Genomic DNA, 19,970 nt, shown 5'->3' with positions numbered 1-19,970 from the left:
CTTGACATTAAAGACACACTTGGAGCAGACAATAGTGAATGTCACCCTGTATAATCAAGTTCTGACTAGTGTTTGCCTCAAGCTTAGACACTGTAACTACATGTCAAGCTTTGGATTTTGTAGTGCACCGATGAGCCAAAATATTATGGCCATTATGACGTAATATACTGTTAATCCTTTGTGTGCCGCTAAAACAGCTCCGACGGCTGATAAGGCATGAACTCTATAAGAACTCTGAAGGTGACCTATGGTTCCAGGCACCAAGACCAGCAGATCCTTTGTGCAGTAAATTGCAAGTTTCCTCAGTTTCATTTGCCAAACACACCTGACAGTCTTCATGAGAATGGAATCTCTCAAGTTTGAAATCATATTTTTTTGACATGCTTACAGTGCCAGGAATAAGTAACCCTACACTGCAATAGAAAAAACCAATGCTGTTTATTTCCAGATTATTAGCAGCTGAGAATGCTGACTTTTAGCGTAGCACATGTAGCTTTCAGCCTCTTAAATCTCTTTTGCATCTCAGCCAGGTACTCGCGTTGCCTTCCTCTTATTCCTTTCCTCTTAAAAATCAATCTCCACACTCTGCCCTATCTCAACAATTCATCCTCGTTTAGCCTTTGTGCCGATTTGTCTTTCTGAGAAAAAAGGAGACAACTTAGATCTACAGATAGGGACTTGGGCTTCATTCTGTTTGTTCTTTTGGCACAACGGGGATGTGTGAGGAAAGTGCTTTTATTTGCTCTTTTGAGTCCAGTGGGCGCTGTCAAACTCTGAGTACACCGTACCCACTATGTCATAAATCAGTAAAACAGTATTTTTTTCTTGTTAATATATACATTTTCTGTTAATCTTCTTCCATAAAATTTTAATGAAATTTAAATCTTACAAGTAGAACAATGGAATTACTGGACCCATCTTAGCAAACTACACCAGCACCTCTAATGCTTTTAGGGTAATGCTGAAATGAAAACTGATTTAAAATTCAATCAGAACTGTCCAAACATAAAGTAATGAAAAATGCCGTGTCTACTCACACATTGAAGAGGTTGAGGCCGATGCGGTAGAGGCGTTTTCGCATGACGTCAGTGGACAACGTGGGTGATTTACAGCTGGCAGGGTTCTCACAGTGGTAGCGTGGCAGGCTGAGGATCATTGCCTGCAGTGCCTCCTTGGATGAGGCCTCAGATGTGGAGCGTGCCTCTGTGGATGCGCTGCTGCTGCTCATCTGCTCTGAGCTGTTATCTGCCATCTCAGAACCACATCTCTTGACCCCTAGAGGCTCTACCACAGGAGAGCTCCCCAATGGTACTGCCTCCTGTGGTGGAGGGGCTTTAGGGGGTTCTATGGGTGGTGGGGCCACCACCACAATGTTCTCTGCGCTTTGAGAGGCAGCCATCTTTTCGAGAGGGGTGAGGGGAGGTTGCTCCTCCTCCCCTAGCTCTTCTTCACTTGGGGGAGGAGCAGGGAATTCAACATCCTGCTCGTCTAAGTCTATCTCTGATTCTGGGGGTGACGGGGGTTCTTGGGGGGGTGGAGGGAGATCTAAAGGTTCAGCTGGGATTTCTGCAGGTGGAGGAAGGTGTTCTTGTGGGGGGCCAGAGACTGGTGTGGAGTTTGTTGTTGTGGAAGTAGTCGTGGTGAAGGCTCCATCTTGTTGGACGCAGCTGCCAAGTGTGACAGAAGAGGACGATTCCATGACTGAAGATGAAACACTGAAGTTCTGGCTGTCGATCTTAACCGTCACATCTCGAAATGCCATAAGCAGCTTGCTTGCGCTTCTCGACAGGTCACTTGGGTCCACAGTGCCTTGATGAATTGCTGACTCTCCCACACCACATCCTTCTCCCCCAACTCCTCCTCCTGCGGCAGCTGCTGCTGCTGCTGCTCTATTGAAGGAGTCGGCTGTGAACTGATAAGTGCCACCTTCTTGCAGTGAACACATCGTCTTTAGGCTCCAGTTGCTGAGTGCATCGTCTATGGACTTTGCCAGGGACTGGACCTGTTCAGTGAAGGAGTCTTCAAGGTCAGTCAGGGTGCCACCAACTGTGGTAGGCAGAGATGGTGATCGCACCAAGGGAATGCCTGCTAGGTTGCAGCCTTCTGCCAGGGCCCGTTCAGCAGAGAAACCCTCCGTGTTCTGCACACGGACCTTGCGCAGGGAGATACGTCGCGGAAGGCGGCTCTCCAGCAGTGAATTGCGGATCTTCTCGAAGTTCTTGCTGAGCTGGTACTGGCGGAAGGCAGTCTGGATCTTGCAGGCAGCACGGCGGGAGATGAGATGTCCACCGTATTTGTGCTCTAACATTTCGATCTAGAAAATACAGGAAAGATGGACATAAAAGGAAAATAATGAACTAGTGGAATTTACAAGGAAATTTACCTAAACCTTTAAAGGTATTCTGCAATTACTGTAAAATATTTACTACAGTATGTGGACTGAATCATATCTGAGAGTTCTGGCGGTATACTGACATTTCAGAACAAACAAGATACACATTTATGGTTTAGAAGAAAAACGTTGCAAAAGTCACAGAGGTCTCTTTGCTTGCGACTCCCATAATAACCTGCAACATGAATATTTTCCTGTCTAACGCTGTCGTGCATGAAAAAAATAATATGTATGAGTTGAATACCAGTGTAGGTGGAATGAATGACAGTAAATAGGAATGGGATAAGTGTTGTGGAAAAGAGAAAATAAATGCAGTTTACACAAGAATGAAAGAGGTTGTGAAATCCAATGTTTGGGAGGAGCAGACAAAGTTCAGATATTAAAGTATACTTAACTCAAATAATAATATTCTCAGATGGCTCTGTAATTGTATTTCGAAAGCTTTTCTTGTGATGTGTGTACTGGAACTATATATAGTCTGGTCAATGCCACAGTTTGAAAGAGAGATCACAGTAAAGGCTAACTCATGACATTTGGACAAACTTTTCATTTCCTCAGCAAATAGAACTCATAATCTCTGCGAATTCCATGGAGAGATCCTCCCTCGCAACTTTAAATTGTCTGAAACTGAACAAGCCATTAATCTTGCCTGTGAAAAATTGCTCAAATGCTGTGGGAAATAGATAGAGGTGTAATATAGCCATCCTCATCTGGCAGCAGCTCAAACACTAGATGAAACCTCATTGAGTTTCCCAGAACAATCGGGGTGTGGGTATCTTTGGAAGTGCCCAGAAAGAGCTTATCTTCCTGAGTCACTCTGAAATCCTTTTCATTCAGGCTGAATCAATGAATATAATTCTGTTTCTGTTCTGACTTTATCAAGGGCACAAGTGTGGAGGAGGTATGAGCTTTGAAAGGATAGCAGTATCCCATTCTGTCATTTAACCAACATGAAGAAAACGTACATATTCTAAATATGCTGCGCGGAAATGCAAATTAAAAATAGCATGGTATTTAAATCTAAGAAATAGAAATCCTTGCTTTCCCTCCCTAAGTTGTCATTTAAGGATTTGGGCTGGCCTTTTGTATCGGGGTGAACTGTACACATGATTAATTTGGTCCAAGTAAAACATCCTTCCTGTATATTCAAATGCAATTGAGTGAATCATTCCTATGGCCATGGAGGATCAAAGTGTGACTTTCAAACACTAATCTTTCCCCTTAGTCTTGGACAAAGTCACCCAGCCACCTCCTGCAAAGAGGCACTGATAGGCTGTAATGCCATTTGTGATAAGTGGTTTCTTCCACAAGATGCAGTCTCTCTGATTGTCATTGGAGGAAGGGAACCACATACAAAGCTCTTTAGAAAAGTGGAATGACACTGAAAATCCATCTTATCTGCTACATTTACATTTCACTGCAGAGCCACTGCGAGCAAAGTGAGACGTCCTGAGAATATTAAGGTAGTTCCTGAACAGGACCCTGGTTGGGAGATCTGCTGGTGGCGACTTCACTTCACTTTTTAATCTGGATTGTTCTCTGACTGCACTGTGCTCACTCTTGAAATGACAAGGTTAGCCTGACTGCACCAAAATAGACCTTGGGTCTGTTTTTTTAAAGTCACAAAAGCTGATATGATTGACCTCATTGCTCAGAAAGGTGTCCCTCATTAAAACAAATTTGGCCAAGAGTTCCACTGCAGAGGTGCCCTTGGAGTTAAGAGAGGCCTGTCGGTGAGGTGATGTTTGATTAAATGTGGCAGGTGAGCTTGTTTTGCCCTCTGTGTGAGACCCATTGGGGATGATGAATAAAGCATTGTGGTCACGTTGCTTTCTCTGCTCCACTTTGCTGTTCAGGGGGAATTACACCCACCGTGAGGGGCTGGGTGGACGTGGCAAAGAAGCATGGAAAAGTAAACTGGAGTTGATGCCAGGCCAGCAAGGATTGTGGTGGAGCAAAAGATTTGCCGGTGCCAGCAACTTCTAGAAACGCCATTAATCATTGTTTACATTTTCGGAAAGAGCTATGGAGACAGCACACTTCTGTGTTTATTAGCAGTTTCATTTTAATTGACCACAAAGGAGCAACTGCCTATCAGTTAGACGGAGGCTAAGTAGCCACAGCTGCTATGTTAACATCCTGATTCTGGCTGATGCATTTGTTAATGTAGAGTTCTTCCACTCTTAAACCTTTTTCCAATCAAGTATCCTAAACTTTGACTATTAGCACAATTAATGCTGTTTACTGAGATATTAGGATGAAAATCTGATACCAGCACACTTGTAGCATCTATACATGAAGGAAGAACAAAGACGCTGCAAAAAGATGGATAGGCGGAGCACTGGAGACTCAAGAAAACAATTGGCTCAGGGTGCTAGAAGATAAGATAGAGTAAAGGAATAGATGGTGAGACACAAGTCTGCACCAAGAGTTGCAATGCTGAACACCACCCCACATTATCCAACTGTCAGTCCTACAGCTGATCACTTAACTAGGTGCTGATGGAGAGAGATTATCCCGCAGTGGTTTGCGAGAGAGACGGCGATGGCACTGCTCTGTTCCACCAGGGTCTTTAAATCGAGTTTGACAGGCATATTAGCACCACACTGACCTCACCATGTTCCCCTTTGAATGAGAGGTGGAGGGGTGGAAAACTAACAGGTGCAAAGTGGTATGACGCGTTTCTCAGACAGTATGTGAAAAACTATGTACGTGTGTTGTGAGAGATTTTACCCGAGGTTTGAGGCTTGAGATTAAAGGTAGAAATCGCAAGATACCGAGAAGAAAAAATAGATAAGAGAGGATGAAATTGAAATGTAAATATTGAATGTCAGGGCTGAACACCCTGAAGTCAAAAAGAAATGTTAAGGTACTAATGCGGAGACGTTTCAAATATTGTTGAGTTGCAGGAAGTCTGGCTGAGTATCAATTACTGAGGGGGGGATATCTTTGCTTGAAATATGGGACCTTCTAAATTAAATACGAAGTATAAATACCCACAGGCTTTGGAAAAGCGTCTTTCTATGGAAATGTTTCTTCTTCAAAGGGAAAATGTGTCTCAAAACTAATCTAAAACTTTTTATTTCTCTCCTCTTCTGTCAGAGCAGTTAACCTCATAGTACTACATGTCTACCTTTAGCGTTCTGTTTAGCAACGTTAAAGCTGCATGACAGACACACCATTTCACTCGTGACCTTGGGCTTTTTTTGTAAAATGAATTACAAGGTCAAGCTCGTAGTTTCACGTCCTTTTCTAAATTTAGACTGCAGTGATTAAGTATTTTCTATATTTATGAGCTACATTAGCCACAGCAGGTATGGGGCATTGAAGAAACTGCATTTTTATTAAAATACAAGTTCAGGTTCAAGTAAAATGTCAAAAAGTAAAACGTGAACAAGTACAACGGCCAGTTTAGCTTAGCTTGTCTCTGTCACCGAAGTAACAAGACTCTACTATTCAATAATGTTTTATCTTATTAGTTCAGTATGTACAAAAAAACAGATTCAAAATTATAGGATTTTTTTTTACAGTGAGGTTAGCTGTTTCCCCCTGTTTCTAGCGTTTGCTTTAAGCTAAGCTAGTTAGCTGCTAGCTGCCTCGGAGAGAAGAGTGGTGTCAATCTTCTTCTCTAACTCTCAGAGAGAAGGAGAGAGCAGATAAGTGTATTCATCAACTTTGGTATAATGGAGTATTTATGAACTATTACGACAAAATAGGAGTTAACTGAGTCAAATTGTTAGCTATTTGTACCTATCTGACATCATTGAATAGTTAAATACCAGCCCTACTGAGGTTAACTCCTATCCCCTCTATTCATTTGTGCTCTGTTCCATGAATAGCTCAGGATCAAAATACTGATTCATCGGGTTTCACCCCTAAAATGTGCAAGAAAAGACTGTAAAACAGCAAATCTCACATGCAGCAGAAATCAGGGGCAAGATGCAAAAGCTGCAATTATCAGCGTTCATGCTCATGCACGCTCTCTTACAGCACAGAAACATCTGCATGATTAATGAGATGATTGTATAACAGCAAAACTGGGACACAACTAATGCTGACTGTATTACAAAATGAGGACGACAATCGGAGATCCGTTTAGCTGATACATCCATGACCAAAGTCAGTGACCCGAAGCAGGTCGGTGGTTATTTAAAGACAAATTCTGACGCAGAATAAAGATGTATTTAATAAAAAAAATAGAGTTGTATTGACTGAAAAGCTACAGTCTCATCAGAATTATTCATTTTTACTGATCTCAGGAGCAACGTCAAGAATTCAATTTGTGAATCCGTTCCTTTTTTTGCATCAGCAGTTTCAAGACGAGCTCCTGAAGAGAGAAGATCTGAATCCTACCCCACACCTCTTTTTTTTTTCTTCATATTTCTTGCATGTCACTAGCACATTTCAGTATTTCAATTATGAGTAAATCAAAGCTGCCTGATATAACTTTTTGCTGCCGAGGAGATGGATGCCTTCTGATTCCCAGGCATCTAAATTACTCGAGCAGAGATTAGTGGCAATTACAGAGCAACTGATGAAGAACACATTTTTAACACAGTTGTCCGTGTTACATAAACAGGGAAAAACACACACTGATATTGTCGTTGGGTCGTGGTTGCAATATCCACTACATTATCGTGCTCAGCTTGTTTTCTTCTGATTGCTTGTTTGATGATTTAGAATAATAAGTATCTAACAATGCAGAGTTTGGGCAGAAGCATTATCATATTGTTATTATTTCCCAAAGACTGTGTCATGACCAATTTCACACAGTTGTTTTGAGACAAAATAACTTTTGCCAACAGCCGAAAAACATCTTCGCCTTTTGTGTGTAGGCATTCAGTTGAACACTGCAGTTAAGGGGGCAGCACTGAAAGCAGAACACTTGCTGCCGGTGGATTCCTCATGAATGCTCACGTACAGTAATACATATTCATGTAATGTACAACATTGCCCCGTGGCATAAGAGAGAAATGTTGATGTAAAGATTTACCAGCATTCGAAATTTAAAAACCTCATTTAAAATGTAACGATTGTTTAAGTTTAACCCGAGCGCTCACGTTGAAGTGAGTTAAAGCTCAAGTACTCCAATCAGGGTATCGCCCCGTAGATCCAATCACCCTGACATTGATCTGTAGATCCATCAAGACCCTGCATCCCAAGCTGTTCAGAAGGAAGATCAATCGAGCTGATTGCGTATCTCCAGCATCGTTGACAGGGAGATGGTGAAAGAGGTGGGGGGGGGGGGCTTTCAGGTGTGAGATTAAAAGAGTTTAAATGGAGGTGAGAGGGAGACACATGTAAGGAGCTGAGGTTAAAAGAACCTTGAGTGTCCAATAGGGAAGTGATGAGTGAGGAAGTCAAGTAAATCCTGAGTGAAACTGGATCTGACAGGATGAAATAAAGCAACAATCTCACTCAAATACATAAATGTCAGCGGTTTGTTGCTAGGTAGATGGATTCTAGGAAACGTCCACCATAAAACTTCTCATCCTGCACTTCTTCTTCTCCTTCACTGACTTTTAAACAAATGTACATTTTGAGTAAATTTAGCTTCACATTTTGTGTTTGATGCAAATGATCCATGCATATGAAATAAAATACCTGCATGATGTTCATATAGTACATTTAAAGCTTCATTTACTTATTATTTCTATTCTTGATTAATATGACAGTACCTATTTGGAGTATTAAATAGATAGTTGAAAGATAGTGGAAAAACTGCAGACTTCCAGAAAATCAAGGTGGCATCTTGTTTTGTCTGAACAACAAATCATAATCCAAATAATCAATATGTAGTATTACAAAACAGAGAAATCATACACGTGAGGAGGTGGAATCAGCACCTCAACTTTCAAGCCTCAAACCTCATGTTTGTGATGCAAATGTTGTAAAAAATAAAATGATATATATACATCAACAAGTTGCAGTCCCAGAAAAAATTACCGGGGGGGGGGGGGGGGGGGGGGCACATTAGACGTGGCACAAGTTGGACCCAAGCTCTGCTGCCTTACCTGGTCGAAGATCCACGGACTGGAGAATGTCAGTTACATGGATGGATATGGAAAATGGATGGCAAATGTCTGATGGTTCTCGAAATGGAGACGATAATGCAATGTAGATGATTCCCGAGCCCCTAATGAACAGCATGATAAGAACACACACATGAGAACATGGAGACACGTGTACAAATACAGTTTCAGACATAGTCAGTTTAAGTGGCGCTAACAGTCACATGCGTTGTTTTTTTCTCTCTCCATGGAAAAGGAAGCTTTTCACCGTCCAGTGAGTATTAGAGAGCAGCAAAGAAAAGACATGCAGACACAAATTTGTTTGTACATTGTGTTCATATTATCCTAAAGTGCGTATGTGTAAGTAAATGCATCATTGCCAAAACAATAGAGTCCTTAACCTAATGTACATGAGATTCTCTGTTCTCAGAAAATTACAGCACAGCGGTAAAGTACCTGTGATAAAGTTAAGTTTCAGAACACACACATTCAAAATCCAAATTTGGTGAAAGACGAAACCAAGTGAGGATGTTGACCGAATGATCACATGGCAATGAAAATGATGGGTTATGATGATGATGATGATGATGATGAAAATTAATTGGATAAAGTTTGGGTAGTCAAAAAGAGCCAAGAAAAAAAATCTCATCAAACACCAGCGTTTCCTCCAAACCAAGCATCTTCCACCTCAGACAGAAGTCGAAATGTGACAAACATGTCAGACCACAAGACGCACAATACACACAAGCCTCCAGAGAACACACCGGCCCTCTCGCCCCTCCTCCTCCACCCCCGCCCCGTCCCACAACCCCCCAACACAACCCTACCTGCTTATTTTTGAGGTCAAGCGAGAGCTCATAGTCGGAGGTGGCGGAGTGCGAGCCGGCCCCATTGCGCTGCACCCTCAAGGGCAAGGCTGTGTGGTGCAGGCTGGCTCTCCTCCCCGCCCCACCTCCTTTAGCGCCTCCCCCTTCCTCCTCCTCCTCCTCTTCCTCCTGAGCTGCCTCTCCCTCACGCCGCTCGGCCTCCTCTGCCTCTTGCTTTCCCTCTGCCTGCGCGACGTCCTCCGACTGGTGATTCTCTCGCTCCACCGCCGTCTGCTCCTCTCTGCAGGGCGAAGGGGCTTTGGGGGCGTCCTGCGCGGCCTCCTCGCTCGGAGCCTCGACTCGAGGCCGGGGCTGGGGCTCGGGCTCCGGTGCAGGCCGGGGTTTGGGTTCAGGTTCAGGTTGGGGCTGAGGTGTGCTTTCTGGCTGGGGCTGAGGATGAGACAGTGGTTGGGGCTCAGACTGGGGCTGGGGTTGTGGCTGTGGCTGTGGCGGTTGAGACTGTGGCTCATACTGGGGCTGTGGCGGTTGAGGCTGTGGCTCATACTGGGGCTGTGGCGGTTGAGGCTGTGGCTCATACTGGGGCTGTGGCGGTTGAGGCTGTGGCTCATACTGGGGCGGTTGAGGCTGTGGCTCATACTGGGGCTGTGGCGGTTGAGGCTGTGGCTCATACTGGGGCGGTTGAGGCTGTGGCTCATACTGGGGCTGTGGCGGTTGAGTCCGTGGTTGTGGCGGCTGAGTCTCTTGTTGCGGTTGCGGGGTCTGTGGTTCCGGTTCTGGTTGTGGTTCTGGCTGTAGCTGTGACTGGGCCTCACTCTGCAGCTCCCCCTCTCCTCCCTTCCCTTCCTCCCCCATAGACGATCCTGGAGGAAGGTCATCGCTGTAGAAAGGAGGAGAAAATGCAGAGTGAGGTTGCTGCTGCATCCGTGGTGAGCTCTGACCTCTTCTCCAGGCTGCCTGGGTTAGTGGTGTATAATCTCTCACTCTGCTGCGTGAAGGGCCGAGTGGCACATGTCTACCTTCTCTGTTCTGTCTGCCTCTCTTGTCTGTCTAGACGCTGACAGACGATGAAAACCAGGAAAATGCACAGCACAGAGCAGCTAGCAGAGCCACAGTGAACAAGAGCGAGGACATACACAAAAAAGAAGATCAAAAGCCATTATTTATTTCAGCAAAATCTTCGGAAGACAAAAATGTGAAAAAACAAGAAGGTTGACAAGCCCACAGTGACGCGCGCGCACTCACACACACACACACACACACATGGGGGACAGTCATGCACTAATACAAATGTCTCTGTCTTTGAGACCACATGTGCTCAGTGAACAGTCGTGTTAGTGTTGCAGGAGGTGGCAGCTTTCTATGTCGTCGTGACAACAAGAGGTGCAGCCTGAAACACAGAGGGGGAGGCGGGTGACTTTGTTGAAGCATTTTAGTCCCACCTGTCTTTATCTCTTTCAGTTCTTTTTTCTTTTCTCCCATTAGAACGTGGCGTTGACAAATTAGAGCAAACCTGTCTGCGCGTATTACAAGCAACGCTTCATGTATTATATATAGTTCCTACAAGCATACTTTCTGTGACTTTTTTGCTGCCAACGTCTTTCTTTAGTTTGGCCACATATTGCAAACCATTAGCCATGTTGTCCTTTTCCCATTCACACCTATGGTCAATTTTCAGTCTCCAGTGAACCACTTTCACTGCAATTTTTGTCATGGCACCAAATTCCAAACACACTTGCCGAGTGTGAAGCTGATGAGAACAACGGTTCTCGAGATATGCGAGCCACATACAGACAGAAAGACAGAGATTTCTCATATGTTCACTAATGAGGACACGTCCCCCTCGTGTTTCCGGCCTTGCATTCTTACACCTATGAACAGCTATGTTTCGCCAGCACGTGTTGCAGGGGGAACAGAGATTTTCTTGAAAGATCCGAGGCAGCCTCACACTACTGGTTGGCACGTTATTGCCCAGACTAGGATAGGAGTTTTGTCCTCCATCTTATTGGATACGATGACAAGACTGGAGTCACTGAGCATAAAATCAGGACATCCAGTCCGCCATATGCAGAGTGCTGCAGAAGGAACATCAGCACGATTCTCCCCAGAGGAGGAGGAGACTTCACATCGAGGACAAATTTTTTCTTTTTGTCTAAACAGCATAAAATCTGCTATTTGCAGTTGCAGAGGAAAAAGAGTCAACACGGGGTGGCTGTACCCCATGTTGACGCCCAATTATGTGTGTATCTGTGGCTAAAAAAGTGTTGTCATCTATAAAAGTGTGTGTATCAGTCTATATATCTGCTTAAAGCCCAGAGTTTCCATTTTCCTTTAAACCTGAACAAGGATCCAAACAAGATTAGTTTGGAGCAAAATCCCATCTACTTCCCCTTCATGCACAGGAGGCTCACTTCCCAAATGACATCGCACATGGCAGCACATATGAGGAGAAAAGTATCTGTAGCGGGGCTATAGCTCGGGTTGCTACGTCTAAAATAGAGCCCGTACGAGTGATGAATAATGAATAGAGAAATAAAGTCTGCTGCCTCGACACTCGGCTTGCAGGTGAGCCTTTTTCTCTGGTGCGAAAAATAGACCTGCCCGGAAAAACAGAAGACTTCGTTTAGGGGGAGTGGTTGTTCTGTAGCCAGCCACCTCCGTTCACAACGTCTCCGCTCATTGTTGCGAATCAAAAACGTAGTCTTTCCTATTTGCATTTCGCCAGAGCATTCATAGTGAGAGATAATCTGACATCCGATGGGCCAGGTGCAGCTGGATTTAAGTCAAATTCTGATAAGGGGACCAAAAAAATAAAAAAAAACTGAAAAAGTTCCACACACTGTGGATAAGCTGTTCAAAGGGGATTATTTGCAAGGACACATAAATAAATCACCATGTAAAGTGAATGCAGTCACTGATAACATAATATGTGTGTATGGCATACGGTTGCATCGGCTCCACGCTGGCTTCACTCTCCTTCAACCTCTAGGTCTGTCACTCTCCCTCTCTCTCTTCATATCAACTACTCTCATCCTCATTTCTTTCATGCATTCTTGTCCAACTGTCTCTCTCTATCACACACACACACACGCACACGCAGAATCCTCCTGCCACTCTGTCCTCCACCAGGTAAGGAGATTGAGCGGTTCCAGATGACAATGTTACTGACGAGGCGGAGACGAGCCCTAGATACCGCCTCTCTCTCTCTCTCTCTCTACTCTCTCTCTCTCTCTCTCTCTCTCTCTCTCTCCCTCCACCCGATTTTTTTTTACATATGTCAGTTTTTGAAGACGGATGAGCACAGTGGCTTCATTGGCTTCCATCCACCCTGAATATAATTACGGTGTCCACTGACGTCTCCCGCTCTCACTGTCAAGATTGCTTACAGGCTGGTACTACAGTATGACATGAGTCCAGGTCTGTCAGACTGGTGTGTGTGTGTTAGTTGTTCATATTGTCTATCAGCTGGACAGCTCCAGGCATGCAAAGTAAATTGTGTTACAATAATCCAGTCTACGGGCAGTAGATAATCTGAGTAAACATTTTCAAATCTGCAATAAAGCACACACTACAAATATAATGACAGGGAAAAATATATAAATATCAAATTGAATCAGGCTGCATCAGAGAATAGGCTTAATTCTACACCCGTGGTGGCGCAAAATCTCTCTACATGCAGCGTATGAATCTGTCAGAATCACGCCAGTCATATAAATCTGAGGAGTTGTGAAATGATCAATATGTAAAGAAAGAACAACAACAAAAAGACAACAAACACCTTTTTTGTGACTTTTCTCTAAACTATGCTTCATGCTCAGAACTTACAAAATCCACAGAAGATGCCGTCTCCAGTCAGTCTTCACACACCTTGAAAATAACAACACCTACATCAGAATGGTGTCTGCTGTCAATTCAATCTTCCCCATGACATTGATTGGCAAACTCAGCACTCTGATCTCTCACACCTCTAGTGCTCAACTCCGGAGCTCCCCTGGCCCCCTCCTGTTCACGCTGTTCACCTATTACTGGCTTCCAGGACATGCATAGAACTTTATTGTGAAGTTTGTGGATGACAAGGTGGTCACTAGGCAGATTACAAACAATGTTTAGAGGACATGATCAGTCTTGCAGAGTGCTAGATAAAGAACATTCCTTTCATTAAGATGGACACATACAAATTTAAAATAAAAAAACAACTATTTTTTTGTGGGGTACCTATGAAATACAGTTTTAAAGACAATCACTGAGGAGCTGCAGAAGAAGTGAGGATAACATTCAGATTAGATCTATTCCCAGAGCTGGCTACAGCCACAGAGCCGACTTGTTAGGGGATCAAACATGAAGACCATTATCTTTAAACAGAAGATCCACTGATGAGATTTTCAACGTGAACTCCATTGTGGGCTGCTTCAACTTTCATTAACCTTGAGCGTTTGCTGCATCATCACCGTCGAGGTGTGGAGCAGCGGTGATGAGATATCAGTGGACCAGTGGGGTCAAAAGGGTCTATCCTCTGGTGGACTGCAGGAGGAAGGAATTGCTGAGGACGGCGTTATGTGGGGAAAACTGCATCAGCGGAAGTCATAGATAAAGAGATCCCCGAAGAAACTAATCCCTGCTACTATTTCTTACCTTCAGACCGATGTTTTTCCGATATAAATTCCCCATTTTGCTATTTTCTGCCTCTTAGAAATCCTTCCTCTTTCAAACAAAGCAGAAATCGGTTGCCTTGTCACATCCGCTGAATCCCTCTTCCCTCCCCGCTTCCTCCACCTTCTTCATAGCCCTCATTGAGAATTAATCAGTTCATCAGGCAGAACACAAGGGCAGACTGGAGAGCAGAAGCTTTATGCATAAATGAGCACGTTCCGTTCTTCCGATGCACGGGGATGGTAATATATGGGGTACATTTTCTGAATGCATCACCCAAGTGTATTTGAAATTCATCACAGTCTCCGCGAGAGGGAAGAACACGACTTGGTGCCACATGCACAGCGGAGGATTCAGACAGTGAGGTGCACCAGAGGGGAAAAGGTGTCAGGTTGTAAAAAGAGGTTTGAAATATCTCTGTGATTTTTTTTAGAGTTCATGTTTTAATGCTGCATTGTGTCTCTAAAGGCCGCTTGAAAAAAAAATACAATATGTGAAAAACAAAAAAAAAGTCTGCATTTTTTTACCAATTCGCTTCAATCTCTCTCTGCTGAATTTCAAGCCACAACTACCATTCAGATATGATAGAACTCAGCTGCCCTGACACTAACACAAGATGAGTTTTGCACCGTTGCGGGTTCTTTTCAAGTTGCAAACCATTTCCACTTGAGTTCATTTAAAAATAAAAAAAATAATGATAAAGTAACAAGCTGTTAAAATGCACGATGTCAGCCGTGAGCGAATTAGCATTCAAAAGACCAGTTAATCACCAGGTCAAGTTGAGTCATTTTTCTTCATTGTTGCCGCTGAAAAAAGAGTGTGTACAATAATTGCCTCCTGCTCTCACTTTGTCTCTAATCTACACCGTCGGCTAACCTAGAGCTCTGGTTGAGGCCGCGTTCTGGGGCCACAACCAGCTAAGAGATCGCAACGTGATTGGTTGTACACTCTTCTTCTTCGTCGATTTTAATGGCGGTTTGCAACCAGTGTAACAGGCGTATTACAACGAACCCCAACCGAATTAAACGCTGCATTTAAATGCATTAAATGGGTAAAATCAAACAAAATTTTGTCTACATCTTTTGAATTCCAGTGGCAACACCCATGCTACTTTTAAAACCACATATTCACAGTTGTTTAAAAGCACACATTTACGGGCAGATAACGAGTTGTGTATGGTGTTAGTATGCAGTCCATAGGGAGCTAATTGAAAAAATAATTATCTATAGCTGCGGGATAAAATCCTAAAATATCAAATGAATGGTAAAGTATCTCCTTGGAATCGAACACCTTACGTTGGATCCACCAACATATAATGTGTCTTCTGTTTTCTGTTTTCCACGATCAAGGTCAGATGGAAACTTACCGCACATCAGCTACACACACTCATGTAGTGCCATCACTAGCGTAAGAGCCGTGCGGACAATGAAAATTCCAGAGAGGCACGGTGGAACCTTTCCACTTTGCTTTGTGCACATTGTGTAATCTCCAGAGAGCCGCAGAGTAGCACAGTCCGGGCCGCATCAACAAAAGCTTTAGGGTGGAATGATCGACAAATATAGCCATGACATGTTTAAGTCATGAAACAGGCACTGGATGAGTCACACGGTTAACGGTACATGTGCTCTTTTTCTTTCCTGGAGCTAAAAAAATATTGACGCTTCTACACTACACAGATTTTTTTATTAGAGATTAGAAAATAGTCAAAAATGGAGGCATCCATTCTCCTGTTGATTATTTTAAAGGATAATGAGTAGGATGCTACTTTACCAAACCTTGCTACCGCTACTCTATAAAATGCAGCCTAAGTATGCAGTGATGTGTCCTTTCTACTCGCCTCATGTGATCAATCTCAAAACGACAGATCCGTTATGGAGATGCCAATCAATGCTGTGCTCACTTGGGCGGGACGGCATGGCTCATGAATATCACTCTTTAACAAGGAGAACACGACAGAGAGAGGAGGAGAAGAAACTGCGAGTAGCAGTTTGCAATTCCATACATTCTGAGCACGGAAGAGAGTTGACTGAAGAGGCTTGAGATCATTGTCCACTGGTTTGAGCAGAGAGTCAGACTTTATCTCTTGTTAAAATCTCATGCAGGCAGTCTGTTCTTGTATGGACGGCCAGTGATCGGTATCCCAGGGCGAGCAGGTTGAGGAGAGACTACAAAAACAAGACACGGACAAAACTGTTTCTTGCCTCCTGCTGTAGCAGGGTTAGGTTTATTTATTTATTGTGTTGAATTTCAAAATTAAACTTGAATATTTACCCAAAAAGGATTCAGGGACAAACCAAGTATATACACAAACAGACCAGTATAACCACAGGCGTTCCCATGTAATGTCAATGAAAGATCCTATCCAGCAACAACGGAGCACAAGGTATAAAAACAGGTTGGGCTCGTGAAATATGCAAGACAGGATTTCAAATTGAATCTCTTCAAAAGCCGTTGCCCCGGGATGTGGGTAAAACGAAGAGTGAGACGGCAAAAGATAGAGAGAAAGAGGGAGAGGGGGAGAGGCGGCAGTGGGAGAAAGTGCACAGTAGATGTATGGTTGACACACTGCAAGTAAACAGATATACACAGAGAGATGGCTTCAGGGAAGGTAAATTCTAAAAACAACATTATTCAGTGTCATAGGATGTCATCTACCAATCTGGTGTTGGTTGGGATCAAACCTGCCGTGTAAAAAAAGAAAAAAAAATCTGTTTCTATTTTGGCTTGCCAAATGTATTTTGTACATAAGGACACTGTTAACTGGATACATTTCAGTGAAAAATATTTTGTTCACATAAGAAGTCATTGTTTTTGGCTTTGTTCAAAAATCCGTATGTGCCCTTCACCAATTTCAATGCCTTTTTTTTTTTTTTATCATTTTGGTCAGCCAAATGACACGTCAAGGGATCGCTTTAAGTGAACATGAATCCCTGTAACAAATCTCATGGCAATCCATCCAATGGTTTGTGCGATAAGTCATGAGGACACATTTTCCAGGGAGTCTGTCTAAATCATCCATCTCTGGGTTGAGATATTTCCGTTTGGACCAAAGTGTCGTACTGACTGATCCACATCCCTAGAGCCGAGTCATGCTGCCAGTAGAGCAGAAAACAGCATGATCAAGTGTACCTCTGTATATTCCTGTGAAAACATTTCAAACTTCATTTCTAAGATTGATATTGTGCTTGTTGCAGCGTACTCTTGACGTCCTAATATGTTTAATCCGAGGTATTATCGGTTGCCTGTCTGCTGGTGTGCACGAGCAAACGCACCTCTCCCTACCAATGTGGTTGGCAGCTTGAAAAGATGGAGTTGCTTGGATGCTAACTTTATTCATACCTTGATTTCGAGTCATCAGAATCAAGTCCGAAGTCTTCAGACCAAGTGAAGACACGAATCATTGCCGTCAAACTCGAGTCTTTTTGGATTTCATCGCGTTCATGAACTCCGGCCCGATTCATGTGACCAGTTGACTGCATTCAATCAATGTGAGAGGAGTTGGTCGTGGTTTGCTTGGCATGAAAAGGATATTGTGACAGCTCCTCTGTCATTTCTGCAGTACTCTGCAGTAATAAGACATTCATTTCAAATCTGGAAAGCCGACTTGGTGGTGATCGTTCTGCCTGAGGACTTCCTGCTGAGGAAGGCCTGACAGTGCCACGTACGCCGTGTCCAGTGCCTAGAGGCTGCATGCCTTAGATTATCATTCACCTTCATCTAGTTGATGCTTTCCTCGCTGCTTCACATTCACATCTTGTTAGACATAAGAATCACGATGCTATTTTTACATCTCATCTCTCTTATGGCGGCCTGACAAAGAGGGAGAAAGCAAAAGGTTGTGTTCAAGAACAACAAAAGGACTCAGCTGCTGCCTCGCCCCCCCGCCCTGATGATTTCACAAGCTAATATGTTTCTTCCATATTTGTCTCTCTCCCCCTTTCCACATCTAATATAAAAGTATCCTCAGGCAGTTTTCCCGAACAAGTCTCTTATTCGCGTTCGCCTCTTTTAAGCGACGCACAACACATATCAGTGGAAAGGCTCACTTTCTTTTCTCAAGGTATTAAACTAAATGTAGCTAACCGAGCTGTCGTGCACACTGACTGTATTGAGTCAACTCCTCTATTTGGTAACTTCTTTTTTTTAACTCTATTTTGAAGTGATTGCCTGAAAGATCAAGACAAACGGCAATTGCCAAAAGAAATTATTCATTTTGGCATTTGCTAAAAGTTTTATGCTTAATGTTAGAATAAAAGTTGGCAGTGCAGAAGGTTCCTCAGTTAGACAACACTAAGTGATTCTATAGAGACAGAAAGAAGTATTGGACCCTGGTGCCCGCTACCGCGTGTCCATCTACGGAGGGCAAAGACGTAAATTAGTGTCACTGTCAGATGATTTAGCTCGTATAATATTTGATTTGCTGTGATTCAGAGCACAGTGGTCACCATCAACGTGCACGATGTCAGCCCCACGTTGACGGCCCCGTTGGCTGCGTGCTCCAGAAGGTTAGAGGAAAAATGTTAAGTGAAACAAGAGAGTCGGGGGAAAAAAAGCCACTGCTGTGAAATGTCCAGGTGGGTTAGCTGTAAATTTGATCTCACTCATGAAAAGTTAAAAGAATAATATGTAGCTGTGCTCCAGCGGTATTGAGCCTTTGAAGACTATACTTTTGCTATTCACTGTTGCATATGAGCACATCGTGTACTGTTTAATATACAGTATATACGTCATTGTGCGTCATAGTGGATAGTAGATGTGGTTTTGTTTTCTCTAAAAAAATTATTATTTATTTATGACTTATTACTCACACACTCATTAAAAGGGAGAGGACGAGTCACCCACGGCAGCCGCCATGATCTGGAATCTCCTGGGAGCTACTGCAAGTCGTGTGTGGGCGAGCATGTACAGATATTACACTTTCAAATGTAATGGCATTTCTCTTGGAATTTGCAAGTTTATTGTGATTAAGTGTTTATAATCAAAGCTTCATTTAAAATCTGTCCTTGTTACATATGTGGAAAGTTTCCTTCAGTTGTATACGTCTGTGAGATCAAATGATCATTTGTCCTAACATTTCAAACACCAAATTTTGTTATGAAACACACAGACTTGAAGCTATATATATATTTGAAAACTCTTATTTTCTTCCTATATGAACAGAGACAGCAAATACAGTGAGTAAAAAAAGTAAGTTTGCAAAACCATTTGTATCTATAGTGCAATAAAATCCGTTTATATACTGATGTATTCATGGTAAAATGTGTTATAGTTTGAGACATTTATACTGCACATTGTAAAAGAGTGCCGATATAACAGAAATTGCAAACATCAATCCACCTTCCTACACTGCAATTCACCTTCAACAACCTTAAAAGCCTGTTGATGATCACGCACGCACGCACGCACGCACGCACGCACGCGGTATATATGAAACCGTCAGGTTGAAAGCTCTCCTGAACATACAGGATGATCTGTTTGATCCATGTTTGAAGGGGAGACAGAGGGACAAGACGCACATTTGGCATCTGATAAAACACATTGTACGCTCTTCAGTGCGTCACACCCGCGTGGGCTTCTGTGCTTGAAAACACACGCACACACACACGCACACACACACACACACGCACACGCACACGCACACAGACACAGCGTAGCTGATGATCAACGCAGCCAAACAACAAGGACTTGTCAAACAGTAATACATGGCATGATGAGAAAAAGTTCAGGAAAATATCCGGACTCGAGAGAACGTCTGAACGAAGCTCAAGTGTCTGCTCAACCTATCCCTTCTTTGAAGTTAAAATGGGAGGTTATCGTGGCAAATGTGTGCGAAAATGAGTCTTTGAACCGAGCTGAGGCAAATGCAGCCTTGTGAAGGTTGAGGCAAGAATGGCAATAAGTCCATTTTTTCCCCTCTCCCTAAACCTCCCTGCTACGCCCCCGTCTGCTCTTCACCATTCACCTGCCTCCTCCCAACCGAGGCCGCCGTTACAAATGTGCCCGTGTTCACCAAATGAACTTAAGAGTTGAGTACCTCGGGCTTTGTGGGGGATTCATCTGAGCTCAAGGAGACTCGTACCCCCAGAACGCACG

General features: G+C 43.4%; 1 protein-coding gene across 2 annotated transcripts in view; it reads right to left on the bottom strand.

The window, feature by feature from the left end:
* iqsec3a (IQ motif and Sec7 domain ArfGEF 3a) overlaps nt 1-19,970 on the bottom strand; it is a 74,464-nt gene that overhangs the window by 25,868 nt on the left and 28,626 nt on the right. For both annotated transcript variants that reach the window (XM_035604246.2, XM_047336505.1), the window contains exons 3-4: nt 9,231-10,107; nt 1,038-2,314 (exon numbers count right to left, since the gene is read on the bottom strand). In XM_035604246.2, the coding sequence (XP_035460139.2) occupies nt 1,038-2,314; nt 9,231-10,107 (2,154 nt within the window). The remainder of the gene's footprint in view (nt 1-1,037; nt 2,315-9,230; nt 10,108-19,970) is intronic.

Source organism: Scophthalmus maximus, chromosome 12, assembly GCF_022379125.1.
Source record: "Scophthalmus maximus strain ysfricsl-2021 chromosome 12, ASM2237912v1, whole genome shotgun sequence".
Classification (NCBI taxonomy): domain Eukaryota; kingdom Metazoa; phylum Chordata; class Actinopteri; order Pleuronectiformes; family Scophthalmidae; genus Scophthalmus; species Scophthalmus maximus.
Note: the sequence above shows the minus strand (reverse complement) of the source record. Positions and strands in the feature narration are given on the sequence as shown.